General features: G+C 48.9%; 1 protein-coding gene across 1 annotated transcript in view; it reads right to left on the bottom strand.

Annotated features, from left to right (window-relative positions):
- LOC104344947 (USP6 N-terminal-like protein) overlaps positions 1–11563 on the bottom strand; it is a 32219-nt gene extending 20656 nt beyond the window's left edge. The window contains exons 1-5 of the mRNA XM_086472132.1: positions 11544–11563; positions 3659–3732; positions 3050–3135; positions 2218–2257; positions 1392–1472 (exon numbers count right to left, since the gene is read on the bottom strand). Coding sequence (XP_086328258.1) covers positions 1392–1472; positions 2218–2257; positions 3050–3135; positions 3659–3724 — 273 coding nt within the window. The 5' untranslated portion in view covers positions 3725–3732; positions 11544–11563. The remainder of the gene's footprint in view (positions 1–1391; positions 1473–2217; positions 2258–3049; positions 3136–3658; positions 3733–11543) is intronic.
- Between the last annotated feature and the right edge of the window lie 5874 nt (positions 11564–17437).

Raw genomic sequence — 17437 nt, 5'->3', positions numbered from 1 at the left:
GGTATCCACAACACAGATGGGGATCGCTACTGTTCCACACACCCCTCACCCCAGATCCTGTCTGTCCCCACGAGCTGACCCAGGGAAGCCACAGCATGCTAAAACCGTTCATCATTACCCATCCCAAACGTCCTCCAGGACCTGAAGGAATTCCCTGCACTCTGCTGGAATTTGCTGTTTTACCCACACGGCCAATTAGTGCTAACTTCTAATCAGAAAAATCAAAGCCACGGGAGAGCCTCCATTTTCACCTGGGGAGCAGCACCGATGAACAAAATAACTAGAACCACCCTGAAGTGAACAGAACCCCAAGCCCATCTCCATCCCACCCCTGCTGTAACAAAGATAAGATTTTGGTTTGTTTTTTCTAAAAAAGGATGAGACTACAGCCAGTCTTTGGCTGGGTGAACCCGACGTCACTCTGGAGGGCCGGGTGAGAGGGATGCTCTGCTCAACGCCTCCCTACAGCTACGCAGATATACTCTGTACAACCTTTTAACCAAGCTCGTTTCTCCCAAGGGCTCTCAGCAGGAGCTAGAAGCAATACATCCAAACACCCTGCTCCTCCTGCCCAGAAAGAAGGCTGCAGAGGCCACGGCGACAAGGTGACGCTGGGCTTCAGCCTTCTCCTGCGCAGAGTGCCATAAGCAGAGCAGGTCAGGTGTAATGCTCCTCTCCTTACCCAGCAAGGGTCCTGTCATTAGGTTTGAGGGGTTTTTGTTTCAAGAGGTTTGTAACACAAACATATGATAAATATTATTTATTAAAACCAACTCAGTTTTGCAGTGGTGTTTGGCGTGGAGTTTATTTTGAACACCAAAGCCAAGACACAAGGTTGGTGTCTCCATCCTCGATTTCTACAGAGAGGTGCACACAATCTCACACCTAAGGACCTAAGGGGCTTCTCACAGGCACAGCTAGAAGCAGCAAAATACAAAATCTAGGTGATATCCTAGACAAATAATTCTCCCTCCAGGGAGAATTACAAGGAACACCAGCTGGACCATATCAGTTGCATCTCCCACACCATTCCCAGGTGGTGGAGACACAGAAGCGACCTGCAGCGTGCAATGCCCCCTGCTCTCAGGGGACCCAGGGACACGAACATCTCTGCTGTGCTCCTGCTTGCGCAGGGAAGCAGAAGTGCAAACACGCCAGCAGCATTTAGGAAACCATTTGTAAAACTATGCCAGTCAGAACAGGACTTCTCCCTTGACGGATAACCCAGCAATTTCAAGGAAAGATTTAAAATATTAAAGACTAACGGGTAGAATTAGGCAATATTTTCCAGCGATCTCTGGTTTCTCTATCAGCTTTTTGAAAGCCTGACTCACTGGAAGGATGCACCACTCCCATCCCTCCAGACAAGTGCTCTTTCTTTTCCTTCTTACCTTGTCACTGTTTCTGTATTTGCCCCATTTCTTCAGCATCTTTAGCCACTTGTCCACGCGTTCGATTTCCTGCTGGTTTTGCTGGTGCAAGGGGGAAGAAGACAAGACAAATTTAGGAAAAAAAAGCGCCAGAAGATACCTCCGGAAAACACAAAACTTCATTCTCTTTAGATTTTAACTTCTACGCAAAGACCTTGCAGTGGGGATGAGAATAATCCACAGCTGCTTGCAGGAACTGGTAATTTCAACCTGTGGTTTAATTAAAGCAGCATTGGTAAAAACAATGAGACACGCAGGTTTAACACAGAGAAAGCATTTCCAAGAGGAGTATTCCTTGACAACAAAAATCTTTGCAGGTTCAGCTACCCTCAAATCGTTATCATCATATCAGATTGGCAGAAACAAGATGCTGTTTAGTCCCAGTTAGTGGGATGCTAACAGAGGACACGCTCCCAGCTCAGGGGAGATGAGGATGGAGATGACAGTCACCTATGACCTCCACTGCTTTCCCCTGCACATGCAATCCCCTTTTCAAGGTGCAGTTGCTGAGCACTGTGTCAAAGCAGAGGGGAAAGCCCAAAATTGCTTTAAAAGGTGCAGTTTCAGTGTAGCGTGGAGGAAGGGAGATGCCTGACCCAGCAAAATAAAAAGCTCCAACAGCCAGGTGTCGTGCAGAGTTCCCACCTCTGCACGAGGAGCAGTGACCAGCGGGCATGGGCTGCCTGCTTCGCTCTCACTTGCACATTCGCCTCCTCAAAAACCGTCCCCTCCCCAGCTGGTGTGATAAGGATCCGATACCCATGACGACAGAGCTGGCAGCTCTCACCTTCTCCTCCAAGGCAGTGCGGGTTGGCAGCTCCTGCTCGCTGGAAAAGCAAGGGGTCACCGGTTACTCTACAGGCAAGAAAGGGTGTGGAGAAGCGCGGGGTGCTGCATCTTGGGGACCACCTCGGGTACCTGAGGAGATACGGCTAGGGGGCTTTGTGCCTTTCCTACAGCTGTCCCTGATGAGGAAGAGGCAGAGGAAGCACCAGCCAAAACCCCACCACCCTACAGGAGCTGCTGGGGGGTAACCAAGCACTGGACATCGCTGGAAATCCTGGGCACAAAGCTCCTCTTCAATACACACATGATCAGTAATTAAAAGGCAGGGGGGTGGATTTCTGGACAGCAATTGCATTTGTGTGCCCCCTCCTGCACACAAAACACCTACTATTTTAACTTTGTGTTCGGATTTGGAATAAAAAAAGTCCTTTTAAGAATTGTCCCCAGGCATAGGATGTGCATCTAATTCATCTGTGCCTCGCTTAGGACGGGGATTTCCTAAGGGAACCGAGAACCACCAGGTACCTTGTCTCATCTCTTCCTACAGTACCTCCCTGAATCATCATGTGCAAAGGCAAGAGCCTCTCCCTCTGTGACACAGGCTTGTGGTGGGAAACCATTTCTAAGCCTTGCCTTGCAGCAAATTCAGAGCATCAGAGTGTTTGAACATGTGTGGTTGAGGGAGGAGGCACATCTAGTCTTTCCTTCTGCATCGAGGATTGATCAAGCCAAGCCACAGAGGAACTTATAGGAAAGCTGCTGGGTCTGCCACGCTTGGTGCGATGGGTGGCCCGCGCAGCCCAAGGGGGACAGGAGAGGGCAGGAGGACTTACTGCAGGAATCCAAACCGGTCTGTAACTTTATACAGTGTAAAATCGGCATCTTCCCACAGGTCAATCTGAGCTCCCTCCTGCCTGCCCTGAAAGCAGAAAGGACACCCGTGAGTCGGCCCCAGCACCAGGAATGCCCCAGCGCCCATATCCCCCCCATTGCCCACATCCCTCCCCCCCCGCACGCTAGAAGGCATAGAGCCAGGAGACTAAAACTTGCTCTAAAGAGACAAATACAATGCAGGCAAGAGGAAAACGCACAAGTTCGGCCTATCTGGTGTCCCTGGTGTGTCTCTGCTACAGGCTGGGAAGGGCTGTACATCAGAGAAACCAGCGCTGTCAGGCATGAGCCATCCTGGTGGCAAGGGAGCACCGAAGCACTAGAAGACCAGGCCGTTTCAGTATCCGTGCCGAGCACACACGGGATCCATGAGAAACTTTGGGGATGTGCAGGTAGAAGCAGTTAGGGAGAGCAGGCAAGGAAGCCTGATGGCGTGAGGGTTACTGGGGTGATGCCTGCAGGGGGGCAAAAGTTCTTATTTGAAGCATGCCTGATTGATTACTGAGCTTCAGCCTTAGCCAGCACGTTGGGGAGAAACTCAAAGTTGGTACCTTCTCATACTTGGCAACGATCTCTGCTTTTTCCTGGGCTATTAAACACTCTATATCTTTCTTCATGTCAGAAGCTGTAAGGCAAAAAAAGAAAAATACAAGGGGTAAAAGGAGATAAGTAAATGCGTGCAGAGAATGGGAAATACTTTAGTGCTAACAGAAAAAAGCCTCTGCTGACAACTTTAGCTTCCAGCCACATCCCATAGCTTAAATTAGGCTGAGGTTGAAAAGCCCCTGTACAAGGCGTGCATGGAGCTTGCCTGCACGCAGCAGGACTACCAGCACCCCGCTCTCTGCACACGGACACAACTGAATTTGAGCAAGGCGGGGTCTTGTCTGCTGGAAGACGAGACGTTGTGCCTTTGTTCTTAGGCACGCATGTGCCCATACGAAAGACATTGTGCTTTTAACCGAGACACACGGAGCAGCCACAGAACCGTTGCGTTGCACAGGCACGTGCAGCTGGGCGCTGCACAGCATACTGTTGGTGTGGATGACAGCAAGCCACCACGCTCTTGCCTTCAGCTAGGGGTGCAAAGCCATGAGATGCTCTGTCGGGGCATCTGAAGGCAGATGAAACTAAAAGGAGAAGTTTTTGCCTACTGAAGTGTGCATGCAACAAGTAAATTTGCCTCTAGATGATTACCTTCATACACACCCCCAAATGAAAAACAACACAGCAGCAAGATGACTGCAGAGTCCCCATCTACTCCAAGATGGACCAGTCTTGGTCTAAACAAGACCCGATCTAGCTCCCTGAGGTCTGTGCCCACTGCTCTGCTTCATCCCATACACACACATATGATAACTTCCCACATCAAACACAACTTGAGGGTTGTCTTGTACAAGCCCAAAGGAGCATCCACCCTGTCAAGTCACAACTAGTTCCTCGCTGTCCACCAAAGGAGAAGGTTGGTCTAACACACCGAGGAGAAAACAGGGGCAGACAAAATCCCCAGGGAACCACAGTCCCCAGGGGCGGCGGTGAGAAAGAGGGCAGAGGGAAGGTCGACCAAGTCCTCCTCCTCTGAAACTCTGTGGAGCCGCGACTGTCCTGAAGCCAGGCTGCCGCAAGCCACATCACCCAACCCTTCGGGCTGCGGGAGCGGTGCTGCCGCAGGGCGGCACCAGCTGCGACAGTCCCTGGGCACAGAGGACGGCAGTAGGGACAGGCAGCCCAGGGGGTGGTCTCATCTCCAGCCTAATGACCACACTCCCAAGCGTGAGACAGACCCCAGCCAGCCCCAGAGCTATACATCTTCCTGGTATCTTCCCCTTGCTCCCCTTCCCCAGTGCCGCACTGGTTTTTTATGCTTTTTTTTTCTTTTTAAAGCTTTTTTAAATAAAGTTTTTCCCATACTTCTATGAATTATAAACCCCACTTAGTGCAGACAGGATAAGCACTGGGAAGTCATGCTGTGTTACCACCTACATGGCTGCATCCTTCAGAGTCCTGCTGAATTGCCACAGCTCCCAGATAGATACCACACATTTCAAGAACAGCAAGGTAAAATAATTTTTTATTAATTTAAGAAGCTTAGCGCTTTGGAAAAGTTCTTGAACACTTAAGTGTATAAAGCCTCTTAGAAGAACTCGTTACAGAGGTAGACTGCAAGGAGGTTTTGCCTATTTTGCCTGCTCTAAAAAGATTCATCAGGGTTGGAAAAAAAAAACTGTTATGAGCCACCACAGCCTTAAAATATTTTCCCCACTGTTACATTATGAATGGCCCAGTGATTTACTCGGAACATCTGAAAGCTAAACAACTTCAACAATACAGTCCAGAGGTTTCTTGTAGGGCTTGAAAGGAGCTCCCTGGTGCATCTGGGAACCCCTGGCAGAACAGACTTGAAAGCCTCCCACAAGAAATTACAACATTTTGAAAAGCCTTTTGAAAATAAAAAAAGAGCAGGTTGACGCCTGTGTTGCATCTAAAGCTGGCAAGTAAATCCTGTGTTGCTGTGCTCCGGTCCTTTCCCAAAGCGCTGGTGACCACCTCCTTGCAGAGCAGAGGAACACTGCTACACACAGGTCAAACGCTGTGCACTAGCTGCTGGAGAATAAGTTTGCTCCAAACTGCCATTGCACCTCTCTAATGGACACCAGGAGCCATCCTGACCTCCCTTCAGGGAGGAGTAACTTGAAGGATTCTTGTCATAGGACATCAAGGTCAGGCCGGATGAGGCTCTGAGCAACCTGATCTAGCTAAAAATGTCCCTGCTCACCGCAGGGGGGTTGGGCTAGGTGAGCTCTACGGGTCCCTTCCAACCCAAACCATTCTGTGACATGCTACCCCTGCCTCTGGCTGAAGCTGCACCTTGGCAGCAGCACTTGGCACCAGATGAGCCAGAGCAGCGTTGCACTTGGGATGATCTGAAGAACATGTTTTTTCCTTGGGGCGGGCAATAGCAATAAAAAAACCAACCTGGGGGAGATATGATGAGCAAAAGCATCAGCGCTCTCCAAGGCTCAGCCCACTTCTCTGCACCTTTAGATGTCCATAAGCATTGATTTATCTCATCTTACCAACTCGTTAATGCAACCTGCTCACTGCCACCGTGTCTTTCCAGTGCGGATGAAGATGGCCAGCAGATCCACCTGTCCCTAACTCTTCATTTCAAAACCAGCCATTGCTCCTGGTTGCCAGCAGTGTGATAGAAATACTAAACCACATGCAACAATCAGGGCTACCAGGGCACTTCTTCCATGGCACGTTATCAGCCAACAGCACAGGCGTTTCACTGCTTTACACTCATCTATACGGACAGCGGAAAAAAGCAAACTCTTCAAATTCACGGCAGGAATGGGTGTACCTTTCCCTGTTACTGACTCCATAATCAAAACAGAGCAAGGATAGAAATATAAAAGTGAATTTTGTTCCCTTGTTTTTCCAAGCTGCAGCTCTTACTTCAAATGTTCCCATAAATTTTGCTCAATACATGTTAATCACAGCTTCATTTTTCAAAGTAGCAAGGTCTGAGTAACTCTTTCACGGTGTCATCTAATACACCTGTGTCTTCTCCTTCTTACATCTTCTGCAAAGTTTAACTCAAAGGCAAATTCACTCCCCCACTTCTGACACTGTTTTTTGGTTGTTAGATGGCCAAAGAATTCAAATGAGGTCCTTCACGTGCTGCTAAAAATACAAACATTCTGCAGGCTGAAGGGAAAAAATAAACTGTATGCCGAATTAAATGGGTAATTTTTCAAGATATTCACAAAGTGGAAGTTATTCTGAACGTCTCTGATCACACTCTGTAATAGAATCACCAAAGGAAGAACAACTTGGTAACACAGGAGGGTTTCCACAGAAGAAGACAGCAGCAAGACCACATATTATTTTGGCAACTACCTCTGCAAAAGCCTCTCTGCAGCCAGAAACACCAGACTGGTGTGAAGGAACCAGTTCTGCATCTCATGCCTGGAATGTGTACATTTGTTTTCTCTTTCTACTACAACAGCGCAAAAGTCCAAATTTAGGAAAAAAACCTGAAAGCAGAGAAATGGTTGATGGCAGTGGGAGGGATGGAGATGGCGAGTGGCTGCACTGGCCTTGGCGTCTGATCGCAGCACTGCTGCTCTTTGGAGTACAAAGGCGATGCTGTGCTGGACTAGGTGATTTCCAAAGTACTCTGGAGAGGGAACAGAACATAGCTTAGCTCTGTAACAGCCTGTGTTGCATACAGACATTGAATATATGGAAATTTTCATTATTTAATTTGCACGTACTCGAAACTCCAGAGTAGTCCAACACCATGAAGTTACAGTGTTTGCCTGAGGGAAATGACACCTTGTGTATATGAAAGCTACTGAGATGTTTATTTTCCGGAGAGTTTGACAGAACATATCATTGTGCCCTGATATAAACAGGCTACTATAAAATGGCGCAGCCTGTACCCACGACGCTTCTCCATACACCTATGTAAGACTGAAGACTTTCTTTTTTTTAAATACACCACTCAAATTACTTTCTCAAGCCTGCCACCCAATTTTCTCCCGTGAGTATTGTGTTTTCCCAGCGAACAGGGTTTTATTTCCATGACAAACACGAGGTGAAGCAGCTACAAACAGGAATGGTAAGAAATGTGAACAATGTGAGAATGGTATTAGATAAATTTACTAGGATATAAGCAACAGAAAGCCCCAAGACATGCACCCTTAAATTCAGCTGGGAAACAAGGTTACTTAGTTCCTTTTAAAAAGAATAAGCTGAAAACCTCACAACCTGTCATCTCACACTAACACTTGCATCTTCCAGTTTCCAATTTAAGGAAGTAAAAATTAATCCCAGCAACAGTAAGCCTAAAGATGCTTAATGCAAATGCGTGTTACAGCCTACCCGCGCTGAACACCATCTAGCCATCAGCAAACCCGAAATAAAATATCCACACTTCAGATGAGCACAACTTCCCTGAAATTAATTCACCGGCTGGGATCTCAAGGATTGGCAATGGGAAGAAGGTGTCTGCATCAAAGAATCCAGGACTTGGTGCAAAAACTGTTACCCACAAATCAGATTTACTTTTATAAACATCCCCCAAAAGCCCGTGTTTTTCCAGTAAGACGTGCCGAGCTCCCGCTGCCTGCACGGGGCGGTGCCCACTGGGAGCAGCCTGGCTGGGAGTGTGGCATCCTTGGCCACCAGCCGCCCAACCTGCCCATCGCAGCCTGGAAGAGGAACCGAGCGCGCCCCACGGCCTGGCAGCAGCGCTGCTCCTGCCGCAGCCAGGGTGGACACACACACATGTCCCCTGTCACCCCCAGCCACGACACGGTGTCTCCTGCTTATAAACCCACCAGCCCTCACCCCGCCTGGCTCGCTGCGCCAGTACCCACAGAAGACCCAGCCGCTGCCACCTCCTGCCACAGAGGCCGCTCGCCAAGGCCGCGTCCACAGCCCTCTGCTCACCACCAGGTCCTCATCTCCCCGCTGCTCGGTTTATATGAAATGAGGCCAAACTTCATGAAACTCCACCAGGATGCAGGACCTGTATGCAGAATTTAATCCATCAAAAATGCAAATAGATGTGGTCTAAGGACCGGAGTCGAGACATCAAAGGCTCAGCCGATGGGCTCTGCAGAGGGCTGCAGGTGGCTGCACATCAGCATGTCTTGAGATGCCCTCAGTGCCACCACGACTCTAGATCTGACTCCCCCGAGCCCTCCTAGCAAAGCAGTTGTGCTGTCAGGACCTTGGCCCAGCCTTTAAACAGAGTAGCTGCAGTGATGCTACCAAGCAACCCATCTGAGCCAAAGCTGCTGAATTTTCAGTCTCTTCAAGCCCTTTCTGCCTCCTTAAGAAGAAAGCACAAAAGTTTGACGTGCTTTTATACAGGTTTTACACAGGTTTTATACTGCCAGACTGCACTAGCATCAGACTGTACTGCTCAACTTCACCATTTTGCTGCAAGGTGAACTGCAGATCCAGTGTCACACGGCAGAAGGGCTTTTGAAAATATCAGTAAAGCCTCATCTTTTTAGGAAGCACAGCATAGCACCATGTTCTAAACCTCAGGCTGGATTTGGGGATATTCTGGAAGCCAGTTTTTAAATATTTTTATACTGTAGAAAACTATCTATTCAAGCCACTCGAGATTACAGACTGTATGTTTTGGTTATTTCTCTGTTCCCACTGCACCCACCAGCTAGAGCAAATGTAATGCAAGCACGATGCAGGCGTACAGCAAATTACAGTTGAGTTAAAAATCTTAACAGTTACCTCCCCCAAGCAGAGTCATCTCGACCACCTGCACCCCTCCTCAGCATGCTCCATCTCCAGGCAAAACTTGTCGAATTTGCATTTTTGCTTCAGTAACCTCTCACAGTACTTTACGTTTCTCCTGTCCAGCTGCACCCAAGCCCATGGAAACATATATGATATCTTTTTCTGCACGCTACTGCAAGCAGAAGGTTACTGAAAAAGGAGAAATGAGTTTAGGTGAAGATGTGTTAGAGTCTGGAATGCACCCAATTAACTAATACAGACTGCTGTTAGGAGGAAAAAAAAAAAAGGAAAAAAAAAGGCAAATTTTGGCACACTGTACTTAAACACCATGCCAGTCTATCTGTATATTTCAGTCTGTATCAGGCTGAAACTACTGCTGTGAAATAAAGTAAAAAAAGCATGTACTTACTATGACCACATCCACCACTGCTGAAACTCAACAAGTCACTGTTCCTGTTTCATGTTCTATTTTAAAAGCCCATTTTAACACGGTGTTTGATATTTAGCTGCCTACAGTACAAGCCTGCAATTTTTCCTTTAGGGGAGCAAGCTTAAAGGAAATGTTTATGCATCTATGCAATTGTAAATGCTTATACAACATCTGCTAAGCAGTGAGACCCTTGCCCAAGGTGCACCTGCAGCCCACACCACTTCCCAGCAAAGCACTGCCTCCACTTGTAAAGTTACTACTAGTTCTAACAGCGACCCACAAGCTTGCACGCCCTGGAACAAACCTGGCCACGCGAAGCGGTGCAACAGCCTGCTTACAAAGCGGCTCAAGCAAGCTGCGAAATGTCGAATAAACCCCATCAGGGTTTTTTTAAGCAAGTGAAACAGGCATCTTGACATGCTTCAAGGTATTGAGTATGCTCGAAGCATCCTTCAAGCAGGCTATCGGCTCGCAGCAAACACCCCATCCCGGTTGCCTGGTTTGGTTTGGGGGCCACAACCAGCAGCGGCAAGCCGAGGGGAGCTGTCACCAGAAGCTCTTCTCCCATGGACTTAAAGCCTTTCAAAAGCCAAGCCACAGGGTGACACCGCAGCATGCACCTACCGAGCACAGCCAAAACGAGCCTGCTTCGACTGCATCGTCACAGCCTGAGGAAACCTCAAAGCTTCCCAAGAGCTCCAGGAGGAGCCACGGGCCACGGCAGGCTGCGTGCCCGGGAAGTGACAAGCCGCAGGAGAGGTGACGGCCGTGCACTGCTGGCTGCAGGCAGAGCTGCTGCTTCGCGAGATCCAGCTGCCCACGCCAACGTAAAGCTGCTTGTGAGGGCTCGGCACAAGAGCGGCCGGCGGCCCCGCCTCCTGTGTCGCACCTGCCACAGCGGTTTTTACTAGAACCCCAAATTTCAATCCCCAAATGGACAACACGCTCAATGCGTTTGCATCAAGGACTTCCGCTGATCTCCAGCCACAGTTCCTCTCTCATTAACAAGCCCAGACCTCAAACGCCCTGGCCAGGAACCAGCTTCAAAACAATGCGTCACCAGACTGCACACCACTAATCTTAGCCCAAATCCAGCACTCGCTTACAACCCTGCTACTGAAAAGGAAATCAGACTTGCACTCACAAAGTGAATTACGACTTCAGTAATGAAATTACTATCAAGCAGGATGAACAGAGATACAGGAGATCCTGTTTGCCTGTTTATTTCCTTGACTACAACAAAAACTCAAGAACACACAAGCAAGCTTTTTTTTTTTTTTTTTTTTTTTCTTTAAAAGAGCATAAGGAGCACTAAGCCCGCTGAATTGCTTGAAGGCTTAGGTTTTAACTGTCTCAGGGTCTTTGAAAATGACCACCCATAGATCACTGTATATGAGTCACAGATGTGTTACAGAGAATTCAAACTGTCCTGGTAAACTTGCATTGTATCCGAAACTGCACTGGATGCTGCGCTGGATAAAGCCTCACTTCACCTCCCTTAGTAGAGACACTGGGAACACCCGCTGCCGCTTGCTTTGACGGGACCAGCAACGTCCCAACCAGCCAGGGCACCCAGCATCCTCACAGATGAGAGCCTGCTGATTTATTAGCACATGTACCCCCAGCACACAACAGCTCTCGGGGGACTTCTCACCCACTCTAGAGCTGGTTTGCGAGTTCGGAGAAGGGGGTGTGGAAATACAACCTGGCTCCAAGTGATGTGCCCTTACCTAAGCCAGGTATCAGGTGCCGAGATGCATCAGTTCAGCCGGAGTTGTCCTCTCCCTTGCGGGCATCTACTGGCAGGAGCTGGTTGTTTCTGCCGCAGGGTGACAAGGACCCCCGGCTGGCACAGCCCACTGGTCAAATGCCCTTCGGCTGCTCTCCTGCCGCCCAGTTCAGTGCAGCAACTCTCCCCTCCGCTCTGCCGGCACGGGAGGGCTCACCGTGAGCAGCCGGGAGAAGCAGCAAGGCGGGGAACAATCCGTATGCGGGCTCTCTCTTCCCCCAGGCTCACTACAAAGCAAATAAGAAGTCCGTAAGTTTTCCAGTTCTGGCACGGCAGAGGCACCGTCCTTTGCCAGCGCAGGGGGTCTTTGCCCTCAGAGGAAAGGCAGGTCCCGCTGGGGTGGGCAGCAAGGCAGCAGCTCAGCCTGGTGGGGAAGGAACAGGCTGTAACGGGAGGGCACCCAACAGCGGAAAGTAAACTATGCTTCTCTGCGCTGCAAGAAAACCCTCGGTGTGGGTCACGCTCGGATTTTTGTTGATTTGTTGGGTTTTTCAGGATGAGTTTCCTACCCACTCAGCTCACAGCATCAGCCCAGCCCACCATGGAGAGCTTGTTACAGGGGTTTTGTTTGGGGCTGGGCAGGAATTTGACAACTATCTGACCATACATGCCAGGTACTGGAAAACCAGCCTGCGTGCTTCCAACTACGTAACACCATCTTGTCCGGGGTGTTTATCCAGGGATGCTCAGCTCGGACACAACTCAGAACCTGGTTTGCTGTGGGGGGCTATGTTTTAGCCCATTTTCTGGCCTGAGTGAGTGCCAGGGGACAGAGGGGCTTCCCATGCAGATCTCAGAGTCTATCACACCTTTGTGCCAGCAGACACATGCTACCAGCAACTCCACAGGCAGAATATGACCCCTGCCCAAGCCAAAGGCACAGCGTTACACCCAACTTCAGCCGATCTAAGAGCATGTTGCTGCCAGGAAGGGATGCAATGGGGGGTCCAGGCCACTCCTCCAGGACTTCAGTCAGGTTAAGTCCACTAACACCACGTCACCAACTTGCACAGCAGAAGAGCTGGCACCGGCAGCACCATTTGAGCCACCTTCCAGCACTTGCAGTCCCTACCTGATACACACAAACAGCTAACGCAGTTCAAAGGACACCAGAGCACAACCTATAGCTATCATTTCTTTAAAACAAGTTTTTAATTCTCACCTGTGCCCTACAGGAAATGTGTGGAGGGACTACTTATCAGAGAGTGGAGCGATAGGATGAGGGGTCATGGTTTCAAACTGAAAGAGGGGAGATTTAGATTAGATATTAGGAGAAATTCTTCACTACGAGGGCGGTGAGGCACTGGCACAGGTTGCCCAGAGAAGCTGAGGTTGCCCCCTCCCTGGCAGTGCTCAAGGTCTGGCTGGATGGGGCTGAGAGCAACCTTGTGTGGCGGGAGGTGTCCCTGCCCATGGCAGGGGCTTGGAACTAGGTGATCCTTAAGGTCCCTTCCAACCCAAACCATTCCAGGATTCTCTGATTAAGTCACCCAGAGAAGCAATGCACTGGTTTCACAAGTGTGAAATCAAGACATCGCCCCAAAGCACGACACTTCTGTTGGAAGATAGCAAGCGCCAGGAGGGGGAAGTGTGTGCCAATGCCCGGGAGAGGAAGCATAGCCCACTTCTGGCATGAGCAGCCCCTTTAATAACACCACCTCTCCTCTGATCCCCCTCACAAGCACCTGTGAAAGGACTTTTCCTCATGATCCTGGGCTGTCCTGTGCTGCATTTCTCCACTGTCACCCCTTCAGCACCCAGACACAATGACTTGGGAGACCACAAAGCCCAGAAGACTTCACACTCTTTCAGAGGTGGCCATCATCAAGTAACCTATAACACAGATTATACATACATTGTCACCGAGTAGCTTATAAAGTGGCTTACACACATTATAATGCAGATTACATACATTTCCCTCTGTTCTTCCAATTTGTACCCAGCTTTTAATGTATGAAGGCAAGCTGTGCTCACAGCGATGACAATGCTTTGCCACTAGACTATGGCAATACCATGAAATCCAAATACATTGGCCAAGTTTTGTAGTTACAGAAATAACTAAACCCAAAACCTATGTGAGGCTGCCTTTACATGCTATCCACCCCACTCAACACTACCAGCATACACAGCAGCGCTGCCAGTAAATAAAACCTCAGCCCTCTCCCCACTGTCCCTCCTTGTGCCCTCAGTGCTTATGTCTCGCTCTCATTTTCACACACGTTTTTTGCACCGTGCTTTGGCGCTTGGGTTCAGGTCTTCTGCCCAAGGATGGAGACGGGAGGAGAGAAGCAAGAAGGCTGATAAAGAGATTTGCTCTCCTCCCTGCTTAGGCTCGGTAAGCCCAGCTTTGGTGCTTCTGCAAAGCTCAGCTGTTGCAATGTCAGAAGACGTGGCTTTAGACATAATCTAAACCTTCCAAGCAGAACAACGAGTCTACAAGCCATTCTTCATCAGCTTCTATTTTTAGACCTCATGAGGAATGAAAGAGCATCCAAACATTTTTTTTTTTTTTAAGCTTTTTTTGACAGGAACTCATCTTCTCCAGACAACAACAGAAAAAAAAAAAAAAAAAAAAAATCAGCACAAAACCAGCACAAAAACCCCAAGATGCATGAATTTAATTTTTTTTTAAGGCATCATGATTTAAATGATTTCTCATTAAAAAAGAGAAGTAAACTGAAGAATCGGAAGTCCACATGCTGCTTTGGGAATTGAATACTTATTTTCTCTCTGTATTCCCTCCTTTCTCCATTCCAGTGTCTATAAAAAGGCCAGAAAAGCCAGTAGGGAAGGAAAAAAAAAAAAAAAAAATCCTCTTTTTTCAGGTGATGCACTGACCTGGAAGGGAACTATATAAACACAGAGCTTAGGAACTGGCTTCTTCCGTTTGCTTAACACTGGAAGAACAGTTTACAGTTCTTTAACCATAAAGGAAGGTACAATGATAGTCATTCTCCACTTGGACATGCATTCCTCTCAAAACACCGTATTTTATTCTTTTCAGTCCACATAGCAACACCACGGGACACACTACCCTTCCCTTTCACCATCCCCATGGTCATTCTTGCCTCCAGCTATACATGCCAATTTTGTAATAAGAGCTTTTGGCTTACCCATCTCCTTTTACTATTTAAAACTTTTCCTGCTTTTCGGCTCGGTGGCCACCGCCAGCTAGAGGCCACCCACACCTAACACGTGCCTGACGCAGCGGGGTGAGGACATGCATCCTGGCTGATACTGAAGAAGTCACCCTGGGCACTGCAGAGCTAGCGATGGGCACTAGCCAAACCCAAAGGAACAAGGACAGAAAAATAAGCTACCATGCTGCCAGCAGCCTGTGCTCTCTTTGGCACAGAGGGATGGTGTCCTTTGCAGAATGGCGTCTTTTTTAAAACACAAGTAAGGAAATAACAAATGTACCATTACACAGGTACTGGGACAGTCGGTGAAATAAATGGGCAGGAAGCTAAAAATCCACTAACAATGAGACACAGCTTGTCTGTGGAAAACTTGCCCAAAGTAATCATTGAAGTGAATCATTTATAACTTACAGATACATAAGTCGAGTTAAAATGAGACCTACACTGACCACGTGGGACTTGTGCCTCTTGCAAGAGCCCCTGCCTGCACCCCGTTTTTAGGAGAGGAGGCAGCTTGAGCCATTAGCCTGACCCTGACCCAGACCCAGACTAATGCCCAGCCCCTAGGAAAAAAATGTATTTCAGTGAGGTTCTCCGAGTACCACCCTCATTCCTTCAGCTGCTTTAATGAGTTGAATCAGCTCACACCCCCTCCAAACACAGAACCCCATGCAGTAAATTATTGGTATTTGGTAGCCTCCGCAGAGGACTCTCCCTGACCATTTTGCTGGCAGTGCCTTGGACCTGCATTACCTTCAGCTGGATGCTAACAGGAAAGCTGCTGTTAACTTCTTTTCTTCCACTGAAGCCCCACACAAGCACGTTGAGTAACAGAACTTCAGGGAAACAAGAAGTATTTGATCTGACACTGGGAAGTACTGAGAAAGTGTCTCCAGCTCTTCTACAGCCTTGAACCATATTCAGGACAGTGTCAGGAGACACAAAATTTCTAAGGAGTATGAAAGCAATCTTTTTTTAATTACGACATAACCTTTCCCTTCCTTTTGGCTTGTTGATAACTCCTAAAATTACCTCAACTGAACAGCCGCAGGAATTTTTGCCTTTTTTTTTTTTTTTGGTGCAAAAGCAACATTTTATATAAACAAGAAAATTCAGTGCTTGTGTTCCCTTTGAGGAAATTGTTCACACAAGAAGTCCTCCCCACTTCCCTTTGTGGAAAACATATTTATAAAATCCAACCGGAGGCGAAGACTTAAGGCAGACGTAATGCTTCAGCTTACAGAACAGCTATGGCCATGTAGGACACCCTGCTGAAAGCAGCTCGCCAGCTTAGGAGTCAATATAAAAATAACTCAAGGGTTCTTCTCTTTTAATAGTGTTGAAATCAACAGCTGTGTCATTTGGTCAGGGCTCCAAAACACATCTTGTACTCACAATGTATTTGGCTGTTACTGCTTTACCATGGTAGACATAAAACTAAAGCTGACACTAACAACGGATCCATTGAGACTGCCAGGGTCGAGAGACGGACATGCAACTTCCCAGCCACAGCAAAGGGAATGGTACGGATGTTTTGGGGTAAGCCACATTAATGCAATGAAATGATGCTCGGGGAGTGGTGGAAACGCAGCCGAGCAGGTTGGTGCTGGACACTGGCAAGAGCTAAGTGTGGAAGAGGATGCGAATCTCCTGGCCGCTGGCAAAGCCCTCGTGCTGGAGGCAGGCAACTGGTGAGGTGCCACGCCAGGCAGCAGCCAGCAGCATCAGCTCCTGGTCATTAACAGCAGAGGAACCAGTGCTCCCAAAACCGTGGTCCGAGCCCACACCACCCAACACAACCCCGTGCGAGCATGGAATGCACCTCCCCATCACCGCAGCGGGGAGTCCCCAGTCCCTGAGCATGCCACGCTGGTCCCTGACACAGTGGGTGTAAACACCTGGCACCTTCACACGTGTGCTTGGGGGATAAAATGAGTCTTCCCGCTCCTCCACCAGCCCCACGTTCACCCCAAAGCCCCCAACAACACTTTTTTTCTTTGCAAGCGCACCCTCAGCACTTGAGGTATTCCCGAATTAGCTGAACACCGGCCTCCGAAGGGCTCGGCAAGCACTGCTCACATCTCCACGCTGCCGTCTCACGGGCTTTACCACAGCGGCAGTGTTTTCCCCCCGACCGTGGCAGCGAGGCCGAGCCCCCGGCATGCACCCCTCCGTCAGGGAGATGGCAGAGCACTGCCACACTTTGCAGCATGTACCACCGGGTAACGATGTACACCCCCAGCATCGCCAGGCCACCTCAAACCAGCGTGAACCAGAAATTCAGGTTCGCCAACTCAGCGTCTTCCCCACCCCTGCTTTGGAAACCTATGATGACCACAACATCAGGAGGTGGCACTAATTTGGTTTGGTTTCTGAGGGGAGAACGCTGTGCCCAAGCACATCATCTGTCTTATCCCTCATTTCACCCTACCAGGGACACAAAAGTGGAAGGGTGGCACAACAAATGGCCTGAGCCAGCCCCACATCTGGAGTCCAGCTCCATGTGGTGCATGGGAAGCCCTGAGCAGGTCTGGTGTGGACCCGAATCTGTAGGTGCCAACCATGGAGCCCAGTACCCATGGGGATGTACAACTGAGTGAGTCAGGCATCATCTTTCCATTTCTAGTTTTTTGGAGGCATTCAGGCAGCACCTTCGATCAAATATGCTTGAGAAAGCAACACAAGGAACTTCAGA

This window comes from Leptosomus discolor, chromosome 12 (genome assembly GCF_034619465.1).
Source record: "Leptosomus discolor isolate bLepDis1 chromosome 12, bLepDis1.hap2, whole genome shotgun sequence".
Lineage (NCBI taxonomy): Eukaryota > Metazoa > Chordata > Aves > Leptosomiformes > Leptosomidae > Leptosomus > Leptosomus discolor.
Note: the sequence above shows the minus strand (reverse complement) of the source record. Positions and strands in the feature narration are given on the sequence as shown.